The 23,433-nt window shown below is 44.7% G+C and overlaps 2 protein-coding genes across 4 annotated transcripts in view; one reads left to right on the top strand and one right to left on the bottom strand.

The window, feature by feature from the left end:
* Positions 1–2,816: 2,816 nt before the first annotated feature.
* On the top strand, positions 2,817–7,936 carry COQ10A (coenzyme Q10A). Of its 2 annotated transcripts, XM_019918320.3 has the most exons (5): positions 2,818–3,176; positions 3,724–3,870; positions 4,634–4,826; positions 5,064–5,165; positions 5,431–7,936. In XM_019918320.3, exons 1-5 carry the CDS (start codon positions 3,055–3,057, stop codon positions 5,596–5,598), a joined length of 732 nt encoding a protein of 243 aa, XP_019773879.1. In that variant the 5' UTR covers positions 2,818–3,054; the 3' UTR covers positions 5,599–7,936. The 2 variants fall into 2 exon arrangements, with proteins under 2 accessions (XP_073644622.1, XP_019773879.1); XM_073788521.1 differs by lacking the exon at positions 3,724–3,870 and having other exon boundaries at positions 2,817–3,176.
* The window catches only part of CS (citrate synthase), a 28,893-nt gene continuing 12,567 nt past the window's right edge, over positions 7,108–23,433 (bottom strand). For both annotated transcript variants that reach the window (XM_019918319.3, XM_073788515.1), the window contains exons 2-11: positions 20,237–20,287; positions 19,520–19,627; positions 18,716–18,781; positions 17,686–17,817; positions 17,107–17,295; positions 10,468–10,667; positions 9,648–9,777; positions 9,422–9,523; positions 9,015–9,224; positions 7,108–8,703 (exon numbers count right to left, since the gene is read on the bottom strand). In XM_019918319.3, the coding sequence (XP_019773878.2) occupies positions 8,542–8,703; positions 9,015–9,224; positions 9,422–9,523; positions 9,648–9,777; positions 10,468–10,667; positions 17,107–17,295; positions 17,686–17,817; positions 18,716–18,781; positions 19,520–19,627; positions 20,237–20,287 (1,350 nt within the window). In that variant the 3' untranslated portion in view covers positions 7,108–8,541. The remainder of the gene's footprint in view (positions 8,704–9,014; positions 9,225–9,421; positions 9,524–9,647; positions 9,778–10,467; positions 10,668–17,106; positions 17,296–17,685; positions 17,818–18,715; positions 18,782–19,519; positions 19,628–20,236; positions 20,288–23,433) is intronic.

Below are 23,433 nucleotides of genomic sequence, written 5' to 3'. Positions count from 1 at the left end.
GGGTCACGTGCCTGATTCTGGCTCCTGAGTGGAGGTGAACAAGGAAGTTTGCCAGCCGGGTTCTCTGGGCAGCTGGAAGGAGGAAGAAGGGCTAGAAGAGTTATTTTTAATATTATTCAGAGCACAGAAAGAGGATTTCCCAGGAGGGAAAAAAGGAATATGATATAGGTAACACAGTTACTTCCAGGGCTCAGGGAGATGCACAGTGTGGGGGAGGAGGAGGCCGGAAGTGGTGGCAAAGCCCTCTTATGCAAATAGTCCTTCTGTATTCCACTACTGAATTAATATTTGGATAACTCTAGGCAGATGCCTGCCTGTCTTTAAGCCTCAGTTTTCATTCTTCTAACAAATGTCTACTGAGAATTCACCATTGTATTCAGCCCTATACTAACTGGTTTGGAGGTAGAAACTTAGAAGTAATGGTGTCGGGAATTCCCTGGTGGTCCAGTGGTTGGGACTCTGTGCTTTCACTGCCAAGGGCGGGAACTAAGAGCCCACAAGCCACGAGGTGCAGCCAAAAACAGAAAAAGAAAAAATATATATATATACATACATATATAATGGTAGGTTAAGAAAAAGTAATAGGGGCTTCCCTGGTGGTGCAGTGGTTGAGAGTCCGCCTGCCGATGCAGGGGACACGGGTTCGTGCCCCGGTCCGGGAAGATCCCACATGCCGCAGAGCGGCTGGGCCCGTGAGCCATGGCCGCTGAGCCTGCGCATCCGGAGTCTGTGCTCCGCAACGGGAGAGGCCACAACAGTCAGAGGCCCGCGTACCGCAAAAAAAAAAAAAGTAATAGTGTCTATTTTTGTGGAGTTTCTAACCTAGAAGAACATACACATGCACATGAAACAACTAGAGAATATAGGATTCATGCTACTTTATGTGGCATTATGTGTTCAGAATAATGTCTAGAGATGGGTTCAGTCAAGAGGGTCTTCCTGGAGGAGGTGTGTTTTGAGTCAGTACTTGAAGGAAGTTATCGATGTAGAATGATATGGAAATGGCAGGAAATTGGTTGTTTCAAGTACAGGGAATGAACTAGGAAAAGCTTAAATGGCAATAATTACCTAATCTAATTAGTAGGGGGGGACAACAAGCAAACTGGCTTGGCAGGCCTATTGTACCTTGGAGATTCTGCAGCAGTTAACTCGGTTAAGGCATAGTGTTAATGAGGTCACAGTTTAGTTATGTATCCCAGTTAATTTCTGTCTTTTATCCGGTCAGATCCTTACTCCTCACTCTAAGCAGCTGTCTCACATATGTAAGCACTTGGTCAGAGAGGCTGGACAAGAGAGTGGGGTTGGAAAGAGTAAATCTGTCCCTCAAGATCATATGCCCTTCTGAGAGTGGCTCCCAATTATCATCTTCGAACTGGAAGGAGATACTGTATCTTGTTGGGGGGAGGGTTCTGAGGGAAAAAGAAGAAATGTTAAAAGAGAAAAAGAAGTGAGATCATTCCCCAATTTGGGACTTCATGTATAAATAATTTAACATAAGGATTGAAATGCCTTCCTTACAAAATGTCAAATGTAAACAAGAGTTCAAGGGAGGGTTTTGCTCCTTGAAATCCAGATAAAATGGGCTCACACTTTATTTATTAATTTGTTTATTTTGGCTGCGCCGGGTCTTAGCTGCAGCATGCAGACTTCTTAGTTGCAACATGTGGACCCTTAGCAGCAGCATGCACGCGGGACCTAGTTCCCCGACCAGGGATTGAACCCGGGCCCCCTGCATTAGAAGCACAGCTGAGTCTTACCCACTGGACCACCAGGGAAGTCCCAAAATGGGCTCAAGCTTTAAAAATCAATCCATATCCAGTGGAATTCTGCAAATGAATGCCAGTCTCAAGGAGTGGGAAGAGTTGGAAGGTTTACATCTGTTTTCAGGCCCCTGCTTCTGGACAAGATCTCTCTCTTCCCTACCAATTAGACCCTAAAGGCAACAGTCTAATTATTTCATCCTCCCACCCTAACCCCCACAACACTACTCAGATAAAACTTTCCTGAATGTGGAGAGCATGACTGAAGACTTATGCTCTAAAGACTAAAGCAGAGGAGGGGCTTGCACTGTAATGACAAAAACATCTTTAAATGCAACAGCAGACACCACCATTCTTAAAATGTCCTTCCTTTACTCCACTGTGGCAGAATTTCAAGAGCTCTTGTACCCACCTAGATCCAGTCTCTGATTGCTGATTTCTCTCTCTTCTCTCTCTCTCTTCTGTTCTCCCCACTTTTATCAAGGGCCCTTTTTTTCTCCTTGTATCATGATTGAAAGCAGTGTAGTGACATTTCCTTGCCTGGGTTCAGGTTCCTGCCCATGAGGTCTCACCTCTATCAAGTGCACACTTTTCCAGGCAAAGACGGTTCTCTACCATAAAAGTAAGTCTGGTTCTTCTCACCCCGACTTCTTTCTATAAATATTAAAAGAGAAAACTATGCAAAGTCTTAGCCCAGATCTTGGAACATTAATTTCCTTTCTCAAAGATGCAAAGCACAGCACTAGGTACTATGTGCTACAAAGATGAATGGAACTTCTAACTATAAACAAGGCAGAATATAGTAAAGTCTCTAAGACAGACGTTCAGAAGACCAACGGCATATGCTGTTGACATGACCAAGAAGTCGCTTCTGTGCTTATGTACCAGGTCCGTGACCACAGACTCGGCAAGTAGCTTGCCTGGTGAGCTCGCTCCACGGAGCCATCTCTGCAGCTTCTCAAACACCCCCTCCAGCGCCCTTTCTCGCCAGAGGGGTGAAACTACATCTCCCGACAGGCCGCGTGGTCCCCTTCCTTCCCCCTTCTCCAGGTTCCGAGCCATGGCAACGGCGTGACGTGGGGTTACTGGGAGCTGCGGGAGCAGCGGTAGCGGCTTCAGTTCTAGGCTACCCGGCCGCCCGGGCAGGAACAGAGGGAGAGGAGCCACCGCCCAACGCCGCCCCTGCGCTCGGGGGCCCTGAACCCGCCCGGCTGCCGCTAACCTCCGCTCTTCCTCTGGACTGAGGAGTGCGCAGCTGGTATCAGAGCCGAGAGGGCAAGGGAGGGCAGCGCGCATGGCCTCGGCAGGCGCGCGGCGACTCCCGGCCGGGACGCGCGCGGCGGCCAGGGGCTGCAGCGGCCTCTCCCTGCGCCCGGCCCCGCCCCCGGTCCCTCCGCGACCGCCGGTCCCAATGAGGTGAGAGGGAGATGCGGACGTCGGGGCTGGAGCTAAAGGGGTCGCCCAGGACCCCGAAGTTGCAGCTCTGGGTGCAGGCATGGCGGGAGGGCGGCTACGGTCATACCTTGGGGTCTAATGTAGAGCTTTAGGGAATGCTTTTGCAAGTTATTCGCGAGGCAAAGTCTTCGAGGTGGGTGCCCAACCACTTCTTGCTCCTCGCGGGTGCCCTGGCAACAGCGGGCTTGGCGAAGTCCCGGGGACTGTGATGCTTCCTGAGAGTCCTCGCTTTCAGCAGTAGGGTAGCCTCCAGTCAAAGGCACCTGGCACATCACATGCATCCCGCTTTTCCCCAACTCCTCCCCCGGCACTGTCCTCCGCCGCCCTCGACCTTTCGCACTCGTGACTGCTTGGCCAAGGGAGCCTGGCGGGCTGCAGCAGGTGCTAGGCGAAAAGCTTGTTTGGACGACCTTCCTCTGGGATGCGCCCCTCTTCCCCTTCACCTGGGAATGGTTGAGGAACACAAGGAAAGAATCGTAACGTGTCTCTCCTTTCCTTTTGGCCTTAGATTTCTGATCTCCTGCAGCCTCTTCTTGCCCCGGGCTGCCCAGGTCTTGGCGGCTGAGGCTGGCTTACCTCCCAGCCGTTCCTTCATGGGCTTTGCTGCCCCCTTCACCAACAAGCGAAAGACTTACTCCGAGCGTAGGATCATGGGGTGAGCATCCCCTCCTGTCCAGCAGCCCTCCACATTCACTTTCTCGCCAAACAAAAAGCATGTACAGGCTGGAACGTAAGGGTAGCCATAGTGGGCAAGATCCCTGGCCGTCCCATGCTTCCCAGCTATATTACTGATCCTTTATCCTCCTCTGCCAGCCTTCCAACCTTAATTCCCCCCTTCCTGGTTGCTGTGCCTGTGCATTGTGAAACATGACTACAATTGGACAATAACATAAGACAACAGGATATTATTTCTCTGCTGACCTGACTTTAGGTACTCTGAGCACAATATGAGTTAACACTTTACTGAGCACTTACTACTGCTAGCAGGCTGCTTAGGTGTTTTACCATAGATTTTCTCATTTGATCCTTTCAACAAACTTACGAATCAATTACTATTACCTATGATTCACAGAGGAGGTACGGAGACAGTAATAATTTACCTAGGGCCACACTGTCATAGAGCTGGGATTTGAGTCCTTTTGTGAATCATCAGTAAAATCGACCTCTGTTCTCCCTAGATGGTCTTAGCATCAAAATAGTAAATGCAAAAGCACTCTGTAAACTGCAAAACTTAAGGTAACACTAACGTCATGGAGATTTGCACATTTGCTTTTGCAAAGTCATTTATCCAGGCTTATTTGGCATCTCTAGTTCCTGAAGGTGCATGATTAGTGGGCATGGGGGGGAGGGTGCCTAGAGCAAGGAGGAACGTCACCCATCTGGCAGTTCCTTGGCCTCTCTCTGATTCCTTCCCCTAGGTACTCAATGCAGGAGATGTACGAGGTGGTAGCCAATGTCCAGGAGTATCGTGAGTTTGTGCCCTGGTGTAAGAAGTCTTTGGTGGTATCCAGCCGCAAAGGTCACCTGAAGGCCCAGTTGGAGGTTGGCTTTCCACCTGTTATGGAACGTTATACTTCTGCTGTTTCCATGGTCAAACCTCACATGGTCAAGGTGAGGCCTGTCTGGGAGGGATTGATCAGGAAGTTTTTTGTGTTCTCTGGCATTTTTACGTTTAAAGGCTATTGTGGCTTTCCTTGTAATGAATTTTTATCTCCACGTGCCAAATATTTCCCTAATAAAATATTAGGAGAGGAAAATGGCTTTCAATTCCTTCTTATAGCCTCCTATACCTGATACAGGTTTAATTCCATCATAATATTGTTTAACTACCTGATTGTCCTATTCTAGGCTGTTTGCACCGACGGCAAGCTCTTCAACCACTTAGAGACCATTTGGCGGTTCAGTCCTGGTATTCCTGCCTATCCCCGAACTTGCACTGTGGACTTCTGGGTGAGTCAGGAGGCTGTATAGCACAGGGCTACAATTGGGTTGTGGGGGGCTGAGCTGAGGTACTCTGACAGTTATTTCACAAGTCAATGACACTCTTCACAGGTCTGAGCTTGTATCAAACTTGTACTTTATACTCAGTCCCAGGGCCTTTGAGGGGATCTAATGAACTGGAGCGGGAGGAAAAGGCACTGAATAGTATCCTTGCATTTGGCCAGGGACTATCCAACATGGTCTTGAAGAGTTTCTGTTTCTTACCCATTCCCAGATTTCCTTTGAATTTCGTTCTCTGCTGCACTCCCAGCTGGCCACCATGTTTTTTGATGAGGTTGTCAAACGGAATGTCACTGCCTTCGAGCGCCGGGCAGCAACCAAGTTTGGTCCAGAAACAGCCATCCCCCGTGAACTGATGTTCCATGAGGTGCACCAAACTTGAGGCAAAGGATTGTTCCCTAGCCTCACCTCTCCTCTCCCTCCTCACCCAATTCTCTTATTTATTTCATTTAGCTCCTGCTCCAATCTGAGAGAAGAGTCTATGTTCATAATACTGTTCTTCCACTCAAACTGGGCTCTAAGCTGGCTGGAAATGCTGGGGGAAAGAAAAGGCAGGGAAGTATGGAAAGGAATGCTTAGTATGGAAAGTAGTATGGAAGTATGGAAAGGAAAGTATGCTTAGGAAAGGGTCAGGCTCATCTTGAGAGCCCATATGCCTGATGCCTGCAACCTTCTCACAGTGAATTATAATCAGGACTGTATGGTTGTCTCTGAGCTCTTGTCAAGGTGCCTTAGTGTCTGACCAGGGGAAGACAACAACTTTTCTTAGGACTGAATAAACTGAATTCCTTTCTCTGACACAGAGCTACTGGGTAGTCAGTAACTTTGCCTGCTCTTGGTGAAGGGGCAGGATAAGAACCCTGATAAATAAAGGGATATTTGCTTGTGGCAGGGGATGAGGAGGGAGGTTTACTATTTTTAATGCCCTCAGCCCCTCAGGAGATGCCTGAGATCTGGCCCCAGCTTGAAATCTGTATGACCTCACTTTAAGAATAGTTCCATGCTGCCTGGCTAGTGGAGAGCAAGGGGCTTTCTCCCCATCATTTCCACAGGGGGAAAGGAGCAAAAGAGCACTGAACAGTTATACTCTTGGGTTGTACCTTATTCTTCCACTCCTGAGTTTTTATAAAATTTCAATAAATTAATTGTGACAGTATGAATTTGACTTTTATATATTGCTTCTCAGGGGAATAATGTAGCTATAGTAGAGTAGTAGAAAGTCATGGCTTCCTTCCCTAGGGGAGTGAAGGTGCAAGAAGTCCTCTTGGACACAGTGTCCCTGCTAACTATAGTAGCACATTCTACAAGCCAGGACCTAGTACCCACTCCCTTGCCTATTTATAGACTTTTTCAGAAGGTCAGTTGCAGCAGGAGTCTCAGGACAGAGTAATCTGGTCTCAGACCTCCCATATAACTGATGCCCTCCAGACCACCTCTTATTCTGGGGGATCCTTAAGGGAAGCTGCAAAGAACTGGCATTTCACGAAGTACCAGAGCCCTCTAGAGGCTCAGATCCTGAGTCAGTAGTTCTACCTTAACTGCCCTTGGTATAGTTTGTTCCTTTCACCCAATGGGCTGGACCAGCTTCCTTGGATTAGTCACATAAGCAGTTGTGACGTCTCAGCTACAGTCCTTGAGTGTTCTACCTTACGACAAATTTAGGAAGGATAGGGGCTAAAGATCAAGGACTTCTAACCATGAAGACAGACAGCAATCTCCTTTGGAAATCTCATAGGGAACCTGTCTTCTGATTAGCGTAAATGAATGCCAAACCTACCTCAAGATAAAAAAGATGCACAGGATAACATAACCCACCAAGTCCAGGATCTTGCTAGCCAGAATCCTTACCTCATAATAGAGATTGTCCCAGGCCTTATTTACTAGGCTCAAGCATTGTTAATAAAAACATTTATTTTGCATTTTATACAGAACAACCTGAAGTCTGCATCATGACTTGACAGTTACCCAGGGTTTACAGACAGTATTATCCATCTCAACAGCGTGGTTCTGGGGATTTGGGATCCACACAAACACAGGCAGGAGTTGCGAGGGAGGAAGGGGGCACAGCAGGAGTGTATTTTTAATCCTTTCTTGAAAAGAAAAGGCAGTAGAGCATTCTGAGTCACTGGAAACCTGTGCATATGGGGCTTCTAAAACAAACACTGTACTGTGAGCTCTTGGGGAAGGGGCAGGATAAGAACCCTGATAAATAAAAGGATATTTGCTTGTGGCAGGGGATGAGGAGGGAGGTTTACTATTTTTAATGCCCTCAGCCCCAGTACCTCATATTCAAAGGAGACCATGTCCAATCTCATTTCCCTGTTCAGAAAGAGGTGCTAGTACCCCTGGGATCAGGCCATGAAGATATCATGCTGGTAATTCCCAAGTCCCTGTTCTACAGCCCACAGCATATTAAAGGGGAAAGAAAAAAGGTCAGAGGGTAGTGGCTTGTGTTCCAGGGAAGTAAAAAGCTTAGTTCATATTAAGCACTGATAAAGCCAAATAATGGGAAAGACCACAATATCATACAGTGCTGTGTACAACCTGCTGAAAGAGGTCTCTAGTAGGGACCAAGAGGGGAAGGTCCACAGCAACCTTGGCTTGAGGTGCAGCAGGTATAGAAAATCTGGAAAGAGGTGAGTATTCAAGTAACAGGGAATAGAACACTCCCAGATCTTAATTTCAATGGGATAATTTAAAAAAGAGAAATAAAAATCAAACACTGGGTGCCAGTCACAACAAATACCATGGCCTTTATGATCACCTGGTATCATTAAAAACAAACAAACAAAAAAAGCCAAAGCATAACCAATCGGTCTTGCTAGGAAGTGTCTGTGTGCATGGGAGAGGTTAATGGGGCTTGGTACAGGTGACAATCCAACATGATTCCTATGGAAACAGAAGGGGCAGGGTCCTGGTTTGCTGGCCTATTAAGGGGTGGGCAGAGTAGAACCAAAAGCTCTGCTGAAGTGACTGCAGATTCTCTGCAACCAGCTTTGACCTAGGGAAAGATCTTACTCTGGAGATTGGGTGGGGGCACGGGTAAACCTAACCCGTACCACATGCATTAGTCCTGGTCATCCTATAGTTGATGGGCAACTCATACCAGGCCGGGGAAAGGAGCTGGTTAGGGAAAAAGGGGTTACTTTTCATCTTTTAAAATCTTAGTTAATATCTTAACCTCAAACTTATCATCAGTGCCTCAGATACAATTTAATCTTAAGTCTTTAGAAGCCCCCTGAAACAAAATTATACTTTTTTTTTTCTTTAATATCCCTCACTTTCTGGTAGCTAGTTTCCTCCCAGTCTTCAGTTTCACCCTGACTTAAGAGTCCACAAACTTCATCAGACCGTCTGTGCTCATGGACTTGGGCCTCTCTAGAGGGAAGCCTAGGGCTCGGCTCCAGATGAGCTGTGCTAATACACCCAGTGCCCGTGATACCCCAAACAGGACTGTGTAGTAATTCATCTCCGTCATGCCATAGTACTGTAAGGTAAAAGAGAAAAAAGTTTTGTTAAAGGCCCACAGGTAGTGGCATGTACAAGTCCAGATTGATTAAAAGCCTTAACCCAGTTAGCCTTAAATAGAAATGACTGGGAAAAGTATAGCAACTGGATTCTGAAAGGAAAGCACCCCTTTCCTCCAGCCCACACCTCCCCCACCATAGGCAACTTTAACAAAAGCGTAAGGAAAGAGGTGTGAGAGTCCTTGCTCTGACTAGGGAGTTGATTTTGTGCATGGCAGAGAATAGTAAGGTTTGGTATAAATTAGACGAAAGCAGGGAAAGGAGGACTCACCTGGAGCAGTACCCCACTATGAGCATCTACATTGGGCCAAGGATTCTTGGCCTTGCCCTGCTCTAGGAGGACATTGGGCACAATCTTGTACAGCTGAGCAACCAGCTTAAACATGGGGTCCTGAGGCAGGTGTTTCAGAGCAAACTCTCGTTGACAGGTATATCGTGGATCAGTCTTCCTTAGTACTGCATGGCCATAGCCTGGGACAACCTGCAAAGGATAGCGGGGGAAAACCAGTTGTATTCTCAGGTAGAAATTTTTGTCTTTTCTGCATTCTTTAGGGTAGACAAATGGAAAAAAAATCTCCTCTAATTTAGGGAGTTATCTCATTCTTTTCTCCTTCATTCTTCCAAATTATAGAACTTGAGTCTTGGCTTCTTTCCTAGTTGCTAAGCATCTCTGCTTACCCGTCCTGAGTTGAGTGTGTTCCAGATATAGTCTCGTAACTTCTCATCTGACACATCTTTGCCAACTTCCTTCTGTAGTTGTGTCAGCCAGACAAGTACTTCCTGTGGGTAAGGTTTGGAGAATAAAAGAGTGTCAATGCATATGCCAGGAGAGAACGCCAGGATCAGAAACAAAGCATGGGAGTAAGAAAAACACGGAGCAGGAGAAGAAAAAGAACAGTCTTACCTGATTTGCCAGTCCATGCAGGGGCCCTGCCAGCCCATTCATGGCTGCTGCGAAGGACAAGTAGGGGTCTGAAAGGGCACTGCCCACCAAGTGGCTGGTATGGGCACTTACATTGCCACCTTCATGGTCACTGTGGGGAAGTAAGAAAGGAGAATCAAGGCCAAGAGAAAGGAGAAAAAAGGGGCAGATTATTGAAACACAGTCCTTGCTGTTCTCTTATTGTCACATACTAGCCTAGCTATGGATTCACACCAGCCTATAGCTAGTCACTTATACATAAGCTCTTGTAAGAGATGTCCCAATCTTATCATCAGCCTTTGTTCACTAATCCACAGGGCTGGAGAGGTTACTGCTTGATGATGCCTGGCCTGCGTGCCAAGCTCCCTGACTCTCACTGCAGCTTTAACAGCAATGGCCAGAAGAGGGAGCTCCTGGAAAGCCAAAGGACCTGTCTAATGTGAGCAGCTAGTACCTTTTCCTAGCCAGAAGCACTATCTTACCCTTAGCGTGGTTATGGTAATTTTTCTAGACCTCCTGACCTTCTTTACCAGACCCCGATCTTGCCTTGTACCATCCGATACGCTGTGTTTCCATCTCCTTGCTGCCTACCACCTGTTAAGGAGTTTGGGTTTTTTTGGCATGCTGCATGACATACAGGATCTTAATTCCCCGACCAGGGATGGAACCAACGCCCCCCTGCAGTGGAAGCGCAGAGTCTTAACTACTTAGCTACTACTGCCAGGGAAGTCCCAAGGAGTTTTCCTTAATATTCACCACCAATCCAGGCACCTGGTGGCTATGGTTGCTGGGTCTCCCTCACCTGTGGATGGTGAGGTACAAGCGCATGAGCTCCGTGAACTGAGCGTCAGTATAGCCTAACATGTTGGTGAAATTGTGGGACCAGTCCAGCTTAGAATCAATGGCCCCAATACTGCTGCCCTCTCGATAGAGATTCCGGTAGATCTTTGCTGCAACACAAGGTAGCTTTGCAATCAGATCCATACAGTCTTCATAAATCAACTGATGGGGAGAAGAGGAAAATGGAGAAAAAAAGAAGAGGAATTATCAACAAGGAAGAATTAGGCAGGGATGGTGTTTGTTCTCTATGGACTGGGCTATTTGGATTGATGATTCTATGCTGGGTGATTATAAATGGAGTATAACAACAATGGCCATTTAACTGAATAACTGTTATGACCCAGGCACCGCATTAAGGGATTTATACAAACTATCTCATGTATATTAAAACATTATTCCCAATTTTTTCCCATTCTACAAAGTATATAATGACCTCCATTTTAAAAGGAGAACTGAGGCTCAGAGCATTCAGTTAAATGCCAAAGTCAGATTTTGAACCCTTATATGTTTAACCATGATCTTTTCCACTACATGACATTGCATTCAAAGAATGTGCTACGACACTAGGTTTTTAATAATTCTATGTTCCATCTTTCAAGGAAAATTCACCATATATGCCAAGGGTCAAACAGTGGCATTCAATTGTTAGTTATGAACAAAGGCTTCCATTTTTTAAGCACTTACTATATAACAGGTACTGTGCTAGATATATTATTTTCATTTTTTTCTTTTCTTACAATAGTCCTGTAAGGTAACATAGCCTTCATTTGTAAAAACTGGGGCACAAGGTTACCCACTCGGCTAATAACCATCATCTAGCTTAAATAATTATTAACTCATGGCCATGCTTGTTTCATCCATACCCTTACTTTCCCCTCTCATCTCCCAAATTATTTTGAGTGAACCCCAGATATCATATATAACATGTAAGTATTTAAGCATGTATCTCTAAAAGATAAAGGTCCTTCATAATCGAAATCACAAAACCATTATCCTACTGAAAAGAATTTAACAATTCTTCAATATCATTAACTATCTACTCAGTATTCAAGTCCCCCCCACCTCATTCATTTATTATAAAGCTCCCCCTCATTTGTCTGTTTCACTGAAAATAGCCCACATTGCAATTGTATGACATGTCTCTGAAGTCTTTTTAATTAATTTAAGTTCCCTCTTATGCTGTCCTTTTTTTACTCTGCAGTTTATTTGTGGAAAATCAGATCATTTGTCCTGTAGAATTTCCCACAGTTTAGATTTTGCTAGTTATATACCTGTGATGTCATTTAACATGTCCCTCTATCCACTGTATTTCCGACAGACTGATAGAGCTAGAGGTTTGAGCAGATTCATGTTCAATTTCTTTAGCAAGACTTTTTTTTTTTTTTTTTGCGGTACGCGGGCCTCTCACTGTTGTGGCCTCTCCCGCTGCGGAGCACAGACTCTGGACGCGCAGGCTCAGCGGCCATGGCTCACGGGCCTAGCCGCTCCGCGGCATGTGGGATCTTCCCGGACTGGGGCACGAACCCGTGTCCCCTGCATCGGCAGGCGGACTCTCAACCACTGCGCCAACCAGGGAAGCCCAGCAAGACTTTTTGATGAATAGTGCTGTGTTCATTTATTAAGAAAAACATATAATATCTGGTTGTCTTTTTGTGATGTTAATAGCGTGCTCAACTTTTACGTCTCAATTTTATCTTCTCATAGGGATTTTCTTTTAGAGAGGGCGACAGGGTTTGAGTAGTTTTTGGGTTTTCTTGGCCACGCTGTGAGGCTTGTGCGATCTTAGTTCCCAGACCAGGGATCGAACTCGTGCCCCCTGCAGTGGAAGGGAAGCATGGAGTGCTAACCAGTGGACCGCCATGGAATTCCCAAGTTTTTTCTTTTTCTTCTTTTTTTTTGCGGTACCTGGGCCTCTCACTGTTGTGGCCTCTCCCGCTGTGGAGCACAAGTTCCGGATGCACAGGCTCAGCGGCCATGGCTCACGGGCCTAGCCGCTCCGCGGCATGTGTGATCTTCCCGGACCAGAGCACGAACCTGTGTCCCCTGCATCGGCAGGTGGACTCTCAACCACTGCGCCACCAGGGAAGCCCCCAAGTTTTCTCTTTTAATAACAAAAAAATTCAGGAATTCCCTGGCGGTCCAGTGGTTAGGACTCGGTGCTTTCACTGCCAGGGCCTGGGTTCAATTCCTGGTTGGGAAAGATCCTGCAAGCCATGAGATGCGGCCAAAAAACAAAACACAAAACGAAACAATAAAAATTTCTACTTTCAGTCACAGTACATTGAAAGCGTGGAGAAAATACTTGCTGAATGACATTACATTGTGCTGTCCTATCAAGCTAACTGGCTAAATGTTCCTGTAAGAAGTCATCAGGTTTTGGTAGTTTTGTTGGAACAAAGAACAAAATCTATAATAACTAGCCTAAATGAGATAATCTCTGTGAAGTCATCTATTACTCAAGCACTCAGTGAATTTTGTCAATGCCACCAAGATTCAATGAGAATACTGCCAAAATTAAAAAGCTACTTGAAGCAAGAAGTACTTAGCTAACACTTGCAAGTTCTCAGGAGATTATTTACATGATAATCATACTATTAACCATACCTTCTTGCAGATTCACATCCCCCAAGGAAGTAGGTTATTTCCAGAAGCCTGCATCAAGGATATGCAGTTCTAAGGGACCTGGATTCATTAGCAGAATGCCAAGAACAAGATCCTGGGCTAGGCAAACTGTTATCTGTGGAGTATGTACTAACTTTTAAAATCATTTGTAAAGTATGAATGACCACAACATAAAGAAACTACAAAAAGAGGACTGTTTCAACTTCTACCACTGAGGATGAAGTTTATAAAGCAGCAAGTATCAGACCAGGTATGACAGTGTGGAATCTTTACCCTGCTTTTTGTAGTGGTAAAGCTGTACAGTCAAGTGGTTAAATAAAGAAACAAACACACTGACAGAGAACGCCTCCTTATTTCTTCTTCTTCTTCTTTTTTTTTTTTTTTGTGGTACGTGGGCCTCTCACTGTTGTGGCCTCTCCCGTTGCGGAGCACAGGCTCCGGACGCACAGGCTCAGTGGCCACGGCTCACGGGCCCAGCCGCTCCGCGGCACGTGGGATCTTCCCGGATCAGGGCATGAACCCGTGTCCCCTGCATCGGCAGGCGGACTCTCAACCACTGCGCCACCAGGGAAGCCCCCTTATTTCTTCTTTAATAAACTAAGACTGAGGTGCTATTTAGCTACTGGTACTAACTCATTCTTCATCTTTAAACCCTCAGAAAAAAAGACAAATCACGCCACCATCACAACTGCCTGGAATAAAGGTAACAAAACTGACCATAATCATCATTGTGAGCCAGCATCTCCAGTGCTAGAGAAATTCTGACCAAATATTTAGCTATCAGTCATTTAAAAAAAAATCTTTATTGGAGTATAGTTGACTTACAATGTTGTGTTAGCTATCAGTCATTATAAAGAAGACACAGAAAAAGAGGAGATCCAGTATTAATGGTGAAGAGACCCTAGAGTGAAGCAAACTCAAGTCTCAATCTGCTGTCTACCAGTTACTAGCTGCATGACCCTAGGCAAGCTACTTATTTTCTCTAATCTTCAGCTTTCCCATTCAGTAAAATGACATCAGTGACATCTACCTCATGGGGCTGTTCCGATGATTAAATCAGATAATGAATATAAAACATTTAAGCTAATATTTGGCATGCTTTCAAGAGTTGTTAGGTGTTGGGATGATGATTTTATTATAGACTAAACAGCTTCAAAACCTACATATACTGTTCATATGCCTTACTAGAAAAACCTCATCTGTCAGCTACTTTGCAGATTTTACCCAATTCAACAATATCTTAAGGCTACTTCATAATTAAACAGCTGGTGCATCAGAGTAATCTCCTAGTCACGAGTGAAGTTAAGTCAATTAGTAAATTAGTAATAGATGTAACTTTTTCACCTCAATAGATTACACTATTTATCTAAAGTCATGTAAACTGTTATGGAAGGAAAGTTGTAGAAAGATCATCCTCTTGAGGTGTATGTGAAAAACAGCATGAGCTGATGATTCTAGTAGAGAATTAGATCACATATACTCCTTAACATAAATTTTTAAACAGAAATAACCAGCTGAATGCTGTCATGTAATTCTACTAAAGTAGCATGGTTAAATTAACCAAGACAGAGAACTAAACTCAAATAGCATGTCTGATCTTTGAGAGAGATAGGATATGGCCGCAAAAGAGCACCAAGCTCCACTAAAGCAGTTCATGGTGCTAATTTTTGTTCAGTGTGAACTTATTAGATGCACATCCTGAGGCTGAGAGATATATCAGTATTGCTTAGAAACACTCTCCAGGTTGGCAAAGTCCTGAAATACAATGTTCACCTCAAGACAGCCACCCTCAGATGATATCTCACAAAGAGGTGGCAGGACAACCAATCAATGGCTGTACACTGAAATGGAGGCAATAGCAAGCAGAGAAGAACAAGATTCATTTTCCTGACTCAATAAAGGACAGTGTGAAGCAATGCAGCATGTTTGGATACCTGGGAAATATCTTATAGGTATTTATTGCAAAGTATGAAGAACTCTACAACAGGCAACACAACAGCACTGTAAGAAGTAACAGGCACTTCTCAGTGGTCAATTTCTAAAAGACAAGTTTTAAAATAGAAGAACTGTTGGCCTTGATTTAACCTTTTCTGTTATGGTGACCCACACAGATAACAATTACTTGAACAGTATTTTAAAAAGAAAATGAAAAGCAACATATTCAGTTTATACAACCTTCTGAACCTGCTGATGTGTGACTTTATAAATGCTTGTGAATAGGTTTAGTTTGCATCATTCCTATACCTTCCTCCTCAAAGCCAACCAGACTAGTATCAATTGCAAACTTTCCCTCTTTCCCCCAACAGCAAACACAATTCTCTATACACAGTTGGCACTGAATAAATATTGATCAATCCAATGAAGTGGGATTTGCCAAAACCCCAAGGAGATTTCATCAGACCAGTGGGCCATGCTACTCTGTGCCTTGCCTCATAGTGAACTCTTTGGGGACCTTCTCCTGGTTAAAAATCCTTTAGTGTATCTGCTTTGCAGAAAGGAACTTTTCTCTTCCTATACTACCTGTCTCTAAATAAGAAACAAAAGAAAATGAGATGTCCTTCTGTAAACTTAGCCAGATAAATTGTACTTTACCCAGTGTTTGTGAGTATGTGGGGTATTGGAAAAAGGATGGAAGGAATTATGTCCTACGCGCTAGGACAAGGCCCAACAATCTTCTCATACTCTAACCACAGAGTTCGAACTATTAAGATCACATTTCATTTTCAGAGAATAAAGCTCATTTGCTTTTTGGATCCTACTTCCAGGATACTAACCACCCTTCCACTCCTGACAGGTATCTTGAGTGGGTTAGTCCAAACTGTGGCTGACTGGCATTAGTCCTCCTAGCCTCCAGAGTTGCCTTAGCTGCCATTCTTCCAAATTCTCAGGGTTCTCCTTATCTGGGGACTTCCCTGGTGGCGCAGTGGTTAAGAATCCACCTGCCAATGCAGGGGACACGGGTGTGAGCCCTGGTCTGGGAAGATCCCACATGCTGTGGAGCAACTAAGCCCACGTGCCACAACTACTGAGCCTGCGTGCCACAAGTACTGAAGCCCGAGCGCCTAGAGCCCATGCTCCGCAACAAGAAGCCACCACAATGAGAAGCCTGTGCACCACAACAAAGAGTAGCCCCTGCTCACTGCAACTAGAGAAACCCCATGCACAGCAACAAAGACCCAACGCAGAAATAAATGAATGAATGAATGAATGAATGGTTCTCCTTATTTGAAGAGAAGGAGAAGGGACCCTTTGGGGCCAGAGTGAGACTACTCTGCAAAACCTTCCTCGGGGGCTCTGCAGTTAAGTCACATCTTTTTCAATGTTCCAACAGCACAGTGTACACACCTCTATTCCAGCAAGATTACTGAATTGTAGTTTCTTTTTTTTTTTAAATAAATTGATTTATTTTATTTATATTTATTTTTGGCTGCACTGGGTCTTCACTGCTGTGCGCGGGCTCTCTCTAGCTGCGGCGAGCGGGGGCTACTCTTCATTGTGGTGTGCGGGCTTCTCTGCGGCAGCCTCTCTCGTTGTGGAGCACGGGCTCTAGGCACATGGGCCTCGGTAGTTGTGACATGCAGGCTCAGCAGCTGTGGTGCGCAACTCAGTAGTTGTGGCACACAGGCCCAGTTGCTCCGTGGCATGTGAGATCCTCCTGGACCAGGGCTCGAACCCATGTCCCTTGCATTGGCAGGCGGATTCTCAACCGCTGTGCCACCAGGGAAGCCCATAGTTTCTTTTTTATGTGTATATCACCCTAATTAAATCAATAACCTTGGTGATAGAAAGCATGCTTCATTTATCTTTGTAATTCCAAAGACGGATAAAAAGCAAGCCTACAGTAAAATTCTTTTAAATGAGTTTCTGGCATAACTCAGGGTAGTAATTTTCCAAAGGATTCTACATTCCTTTTTCTTCCTTCACACTCAAGTCCTTTGGATCTCCATCAAACATCAATCATCACAGCAAAGTTTCCTACCTCCCAGTACTTGGTTCGGTTGATACCCTCTGCATATGCTCGGGCAAAGTTGCTTTCACTGTTGAGAGCTGTAATGGCTGCACTGAGCTGAGACATGGGGTGTAGATTAGTGGGAAAGTTGTCCAGCATGGTGACCACATGGGAAGGCAGAGCTGCCCTCTTTGCCCACTCTTCTGAGAGCCAAGATACCTGTGAAAGGGAGACATTGTTCAAAACACTAGGCAAGGAAAAAAGAAAAAGAAGAGAAATTAAAAAACAATGGGAATTCCCTGGCAGTCTAGTGGTTACGACTCGGCACTCTCACTGCTGGGGGCCCAGGTTCAATTCCGGGGAAATAAGATCTTGCAAGCTGTGCTGTGCAGCCAAAATTAAAAATAAAAAAATAAAATAAAAAGACAGTGGCCTCTAAGTAAAGAAAATCCAAGAGAATTCAATACAGTCCACTTATACAGCAGAACTCTACTCTGATTCCTTCCCCTCTATAAACTACCACCCATAACCAGATCAGCATTCAGTGTCTGAGATTAGAAAAAGGCAAAGAAGGAGGTGAATGAGAAGCGCTAGTGTCCTTCTGCTTACCTGTTCCTCTGTTGGGATTTGTCCAGTTACCAGCAGCCAAAATAATCCCTCTGGCAGGGGTTCTTCCCCACCCTTAGCCTTGGGCAGCACTTTCTGACATTCAGGGATACTGTAGCCTCGAAAACGGATGCCCTTGAGGGAGAAGAGTAAGGATTACAACTCTTAAGTTTGTTAGCTTCAAAGTCACATAATTGACTGATCCCACTTTCATCAGACCTGTCAACAAGTTAGAACCTTTTTTTTTTTTTGCGGTACGTGGGCCTCTCACTGTTGTGGCCTCTCCCGTTGCGAAGCACAGGCTCTGGACGCGCAGGCTCAGCGGCCATGGCTCACAGGCCCAGCCGCTCCGCAGCATGTGGGGTCCCCCTGGACCGGGGCACGAACCCGTGTCCCCTGCATCGGCAGGCGGACTCTCAACTACTGCGCCATCAGGGAAGCCCAAGTTAGAACTTTTAAAGAGCAAATCTTTAGGTAACTTACTCCTGCTTTGTACTTTTAGTTTTACTAGTTGATATATTAGAAAGGTAAACTCGCTCTTCAGTTATTCCATATATACCTATTTTCACCTTCCAAAATATACAGGTAGGTGCTTTATTTTGTTCTCCGCACCCTTAGTGGTCTAAGCCAGAGGTCCCCAGAACCCTGGTGCTGGTCCATGGCCTGTTAGGAACCAGGCTGCACAGCAGGGGGTGAGCGGCAGGCGAGTGAGTGAAGCTTCACCTGTATTTACAGCCACTCCCCATCACTGGCATTACTGCCTGAGCTCCGCCTGCTGTCAGCATTATGGTGAGTTGAATAATTATTTCATTATATATTACAATGTAATAATAATAGAATTAAAGTGCACAATAAATGTAATGCCCTTGAATCATCCAGAAACCTTCACCCCTGACCCATCCACAGAAAAACTGTCTCCCAAAAAACTGGTCCCTGGTGCAAAAAAAGGTTGGGGACTGCTGGTCTAATCCATGGTGTGCACAATGGTCAGTAAAATCAGTGATTATTAGTGATTGATATGAGGATCTCTTACCTCATCAGGATCAAGAACTGATGTTTCATATACCAATCCCTTCATGCCTCTCATGCCACCATACATCTAAAGAAAAGAAGAGGATGTAACCAGTTGTCTGAATAATTCAGGCTAGAGCTTGTTAGTGCTTCATGGGACCTGGGAGAGGAAATTTATTCTCTGACTTGCAAGACTTCATTTGGGGGAAGATTTCTGAGGAGTTAACTTACTATAGAATGGAACTTTAAAAGGAAGACTGCTAACGCTGGAAATGATTTTTTTAAGTTGAGAAATCACTACCTTTAGTTAGTATTTTTGCCTCTGCTCCCTTTTCTTATTGTTTTTTCTCCTGCCCACTTTTATCCCCTCATTCCCACCAACCGAAGTAAAAAGAATGGGATTGACTGTAGGGAAAGGAGATGGAGACCAATGGCTAAACACTGTTGTGAAATTATCATCTGAGCTGCTTAGACTCTTAGGACTGAAGAAGAAACGATCCTAAAGCTGTTCTAGAAGGCCTGCTAGAGCTGTGGTTTAACTGGATGATCAGCACAGCATCAACTCAAAGACAGAGAGCCTTGGGCCCAAAAGCTAAGGGGTTGGGAAGAGGAATAAAAACTTCATTTATCCCTCCCATACATGAATTAGGTTAGCCTCAACTATTAAATTTATAGAAAAGAATAGGCTAATTTCTAACAAACGCCATAAGCTTCAACATTTCCTTATGTGGGACAGACTGCTTTGAACAATCAGTGAAGAGGATGGTACTTTTGTTGAAGCATATTACAGAGCTACTTTTTGCAGGCAAAACGCTACAACCCTTACCATGTCCACAGTAATTTGGCCCACCACCGTCTTGCCATGTTGCTGCTTGAAGGTCTTAATTCTGGCCTGCTCCTTAGGTATCAGATCAGCCAATATGTCTTTCAAATTCTAAAACGAGAAGTAGAGAGGCTAAGTGATGATCAAAATATTGATTAGATTTCTGCAAAGTAGGTATGTTAAGACTGCTTTTTAGAATTTGACTTTCTCTACCTGCCAGGGAAGTCTGGTCAACTTCTCTATACAGATGAGGGTAAAATTAGGCACAGCAAGAAGGGAATGGGGAGTTGTTTAATGGGTACAGTTTCAATTCGGGAAGATGAAAAAGTTTTGGCCATGAATAGTGATGATGGTTGCCCAATAATGTGAATTACTTACTGCCATTAAATTATAAACTTAAGAATAGTCTAATTTCTAACCAATACCATAAGCTCCAACATTTCCTTGTATGGGACAGATAGTCACTGAAGAGAATGGTACTTTTGTTGAAGTACATCACAGAGCTAATTTTCCCAGCCAAAACCCCACAGTCCATATCATGTCCACAGTGCTTCAGCTATCTTAAAGTAGTAGTAGTGATAATACTTGTAACAATAACAACTGGAAACCTCCAGGAGATACTCAGGATAATGATGAGAGGCTGAGTAGTAGCCCACCACCCCTCCCCATCCCAGGGTCAAGCTGCCTCAATGATTCTCAGTCCTCTTTTCCAAACCTTACCGTGGAAGAAGCACTGGCATGCCGGGCAGCAAGAACAAGACAGGATGCATTCTGCAAAGAAAACACAAAACCTTATGCAATTGTCCTCCCTCCTATGTATTAAAAAGGAGTTACAGTGACTCAACCTCTCTTCATTTTAGCCTCTAAGGACAGTCTGACATAAGAAAGCTATAAAAGGCCTCGAGCAACCTGGAAAGAGTTACCAGTCTGGAAGCAACAGCTTCATTAGCATTCCCTGAAGAGACTCTCGCATCACCTGGGTTCTACGGCTGGGTTTGTTAGGCACAGAAGAAATGTCAGAGAGGCAGTTGTTAAAGTACCCAGTCCATCCCACTCTAGTCGACAGTAGCTCTGAGAAAAGCAAATGAGAAAACTGATCAATTACTTAACCCAGCTGGTAAGGTTTCTTCAGCACCTAGCCTTTTGGCAACACTTCAACCTCTCCAGTCTAGGAGAGCCCACAGGTGGAAGCAGCCTTTTACAACACTACCTGATATGCTCCTGGAAAAAGCACAGAGAAAACAGAATATCTACAAAGCAACAACCAACAGACTGCTCAACTGCAATGGAAACTAGAAAACTGGTAAATTATCTTTAAAATATTGAGAGAAAATAATTACTAAGCTAGAGTTGTGTACCCAGGTGAGGAAGAAATCTTAAAGGGGGTGAAATAAAGACATTTCAGGTAAACAAAAGCTGAGAGTTTATCACCTACACACCTGTACCAAAGGAATTTTTTCTTTTAAATTGAGGTATAGTTGACGTACTGTATTATATAAGTTTCAGGTATACAACATAGTGATTCACAGTTTTTTTAAAAAAGATTTATTATTTATTTTTGGCTGCACTGGGTCTTAGAGGCGGCACCCAGGATCTTCCGTTGTAGCGTGAGAGCTCTTCGTTGTGGTGCGCGGGCTTCTCTCTAGCTGTGGCCTGCGGGTTTTCTCTTCTCTAGTTGTGGCACATAGGCTCCAGGGTGCGTGGGCTCTGCAGTTTGAGGCGCGTGGGCTCTGTAGTTTGAGGCACATGGGCTCTAGTTGAGGCGTGCGAGCTCAGTAGTTGTGGCACAGGAGCTCAGTAGTTGTGGCACGCGGGCATAGTTGCCCCACAGCATGTGGGATCTTAGTTCCCTGACCAGGGATCGAACCCACGTCCCCTGCATTGGAGGTGGATTCTTTACCACTGACCACCAGGGAAGTGCCCTGATTCACAATTTTTTTTTTGATTAATTTTTAAAGGTTATATTCCATTTATAGTTATTATACAATACTGGCTATATTCCCTGTGCTGTACAATATATCCTTATAGTTTATTTTATACTTAGTTTAGATCTCTTAACCCCCTACCCCATCTTTCCCCTCCCCACACTGTACCACTATAGTTTATTCTCTATATCAGTGTCTTTTTCTTTTTTGTTATAGTCACTAGTTTTCTTTTTTAGATTCCACATATAAGTGATCAGTATCTGTCTTTCTCTGACTTATTTCACTCACATAATATACTCCAACTCCATCCATATTGCTGCAAATGGCAAAATTTCACTCTTTTTTATGGTTGAGTAGTATTCTATTGTATATATACAACACTGCTTCTTTATCCATTCATCTCTTGATGGACACTTAGGTGGCTTCCATATCTTGGCAATTGTAAATATAAATAGTGTAGCTAGGCTATGTTTAGAGATAGATTTCTCCCCCCAAGAAAAACAACTTTCTATGAAGATTGCTGAGTTGCAACAGAAAGTTCAACACTGCCTTTGAAAAAGACAACCAGGGACTTCCCTGGTGGTCCAGAATCCACCTTCCAATGCAGGGGACACAGGTTCGATCCCTGGTTGGGGAACTAAGATCCCACATGCTGCAGGGCAACTAAGACCTCAGGCCACAACTAGAGAGCCTGCGCACCACAACTACTGAGCCCATGTACCGCAACTAGAGAAGCCTGCACACGGTAATGAAGACCGAGCACTGCCAAATAAATAAACAAAAATAAAAATAATACCTAACTTGTAGTGTTTAAAAAAAAAGAAAGACAACCAGTTATACTACTACCAAGTTGTAAGGACTGAGGCAAGGAGGTTGACTTTTCTTCACAAGATTTTTTTCTCTCTTTTTTATTTTTTGGCTGTGCGCAGCACGTGGGATCTTAGTTCCTGGACCAGGGATCGAACCTGTGCCCCCTGCATTAGAGCATGGAGTCTTAAGCACTGGACCACCAGGGAAGTCCCCACAAGATTATTTTGAAGATAAAATGATATTGTCAAAATAAGCCCCAGTGTCCTCATCTATAAAATGGTGCTGATACCTACCACACATCTCACAGGGTTGCCTTGTGACGATTAAATTACAATGGATGTGGAAGCACCATGCAAACTAAAGATTACACACACACACACACACAAACTGTGGAGAAAGTCTACATTTCTCCTCCTTTCACCAAAAGGTCAGAGACACCTTTTCTAGTAACTACAGTCATCCCTCAGTATTCAAGGGGGGATTGGTTCCAGGACCCCCTACCCCCAACAGATAGCCAAAATCCGAGGAAGCTCAAGTTCTTTATATAAAATGTTGTAGTATTTGCATATAACCTAATAAGCACATCCTTCCATATACTTCGTTGCTGCGCACGGGCTTTCTCTAGTGGCGGGTGAGTGGGGGCTACTCTTCGTTGCGGTGCGCAGGTTTCTAATTGTGATGGCTTCTCTTGTTGCACAGCAGGGCTCTAGGCGCATGGTCTTCAGTAGTTGTGGCACGCAGGCTCAGTAGTTGTGGCACGTGGGCTCTAGAGCGCAGGCTCAGTAGTTGTGGCACATGGGCTTAGTTGCTCCGCAGCATGTGGGATCCTTCCGGAGCAGGGCTTGAACCTGTGTCCCCCACACTGGCAGGCGGATTCTTTTTTTTTTTTTTAAACATCTTTATTGGAGTATAATTGCTTTACAATGGCATGTTAGTTTCTGCTTTATAACAAAGTGAGTCAGCTATACATATACATATATCCCCATATCTCTTCCCTCTTGCATCTCCCTCCCACCCTCCTTATCCCACCCCTCTAGGTGGTCACAAAGCACTGAGCTGATCACCCTGTGGCTGCTTCCCACTAGCTATTTTACATTTGGCAGTATATATAAGTCCATGCCACTCTCTCACTTCGTCCCAGCTTACCCCTCCCCCTCCCCGTGTCCTCAAGTCCATTCTCTA

The sequence above is a fragment of the Tursiops truncatus genome, chromosome 11 (assembly GCF_011762595.2).
Source record: "Tursiops truncatus isolate mTurTru1 chromosome 11, mTurTru1.mat.Y, whole genome shotgun sequence".
In the NCBI taxonomy this organism is placed as follows: Eukaryota; Metazoa; Chordata; class Mammalia; order Artiodactyla; family Delphinidae; genus Tursiops; species Tursiops truncatus.
This window is presented reverse-complemented; position numbering and strand designations above follow the sequence as displayed.

Excerpts from the sequence above, each read along its gene's own strand:
- COQ10A (XM_019918320.3), top strand. The coding sequence starts at position 3,055 with ATGGCCTCGGCAGGCGCGCGGCGACTCCCGGCCGGGACGCGCGCGGCG. Across the intron at positions 3,177-3,723 it reads CGACCGCCGGTCCCAATGAG|ATTTCTGATCTCCTGCAGCC; the intron begins GTGAGAGGGAGA and ends TTTTGGCCTTAG. Across the intron at positions 5,166-5,430 it reads CTTGCACTGTGGACTTCTGG|ATTTCCTTTGAATTTCGTTC; the intron begins GTGAGTCAGGAG and ends ACCCATTCCCAG.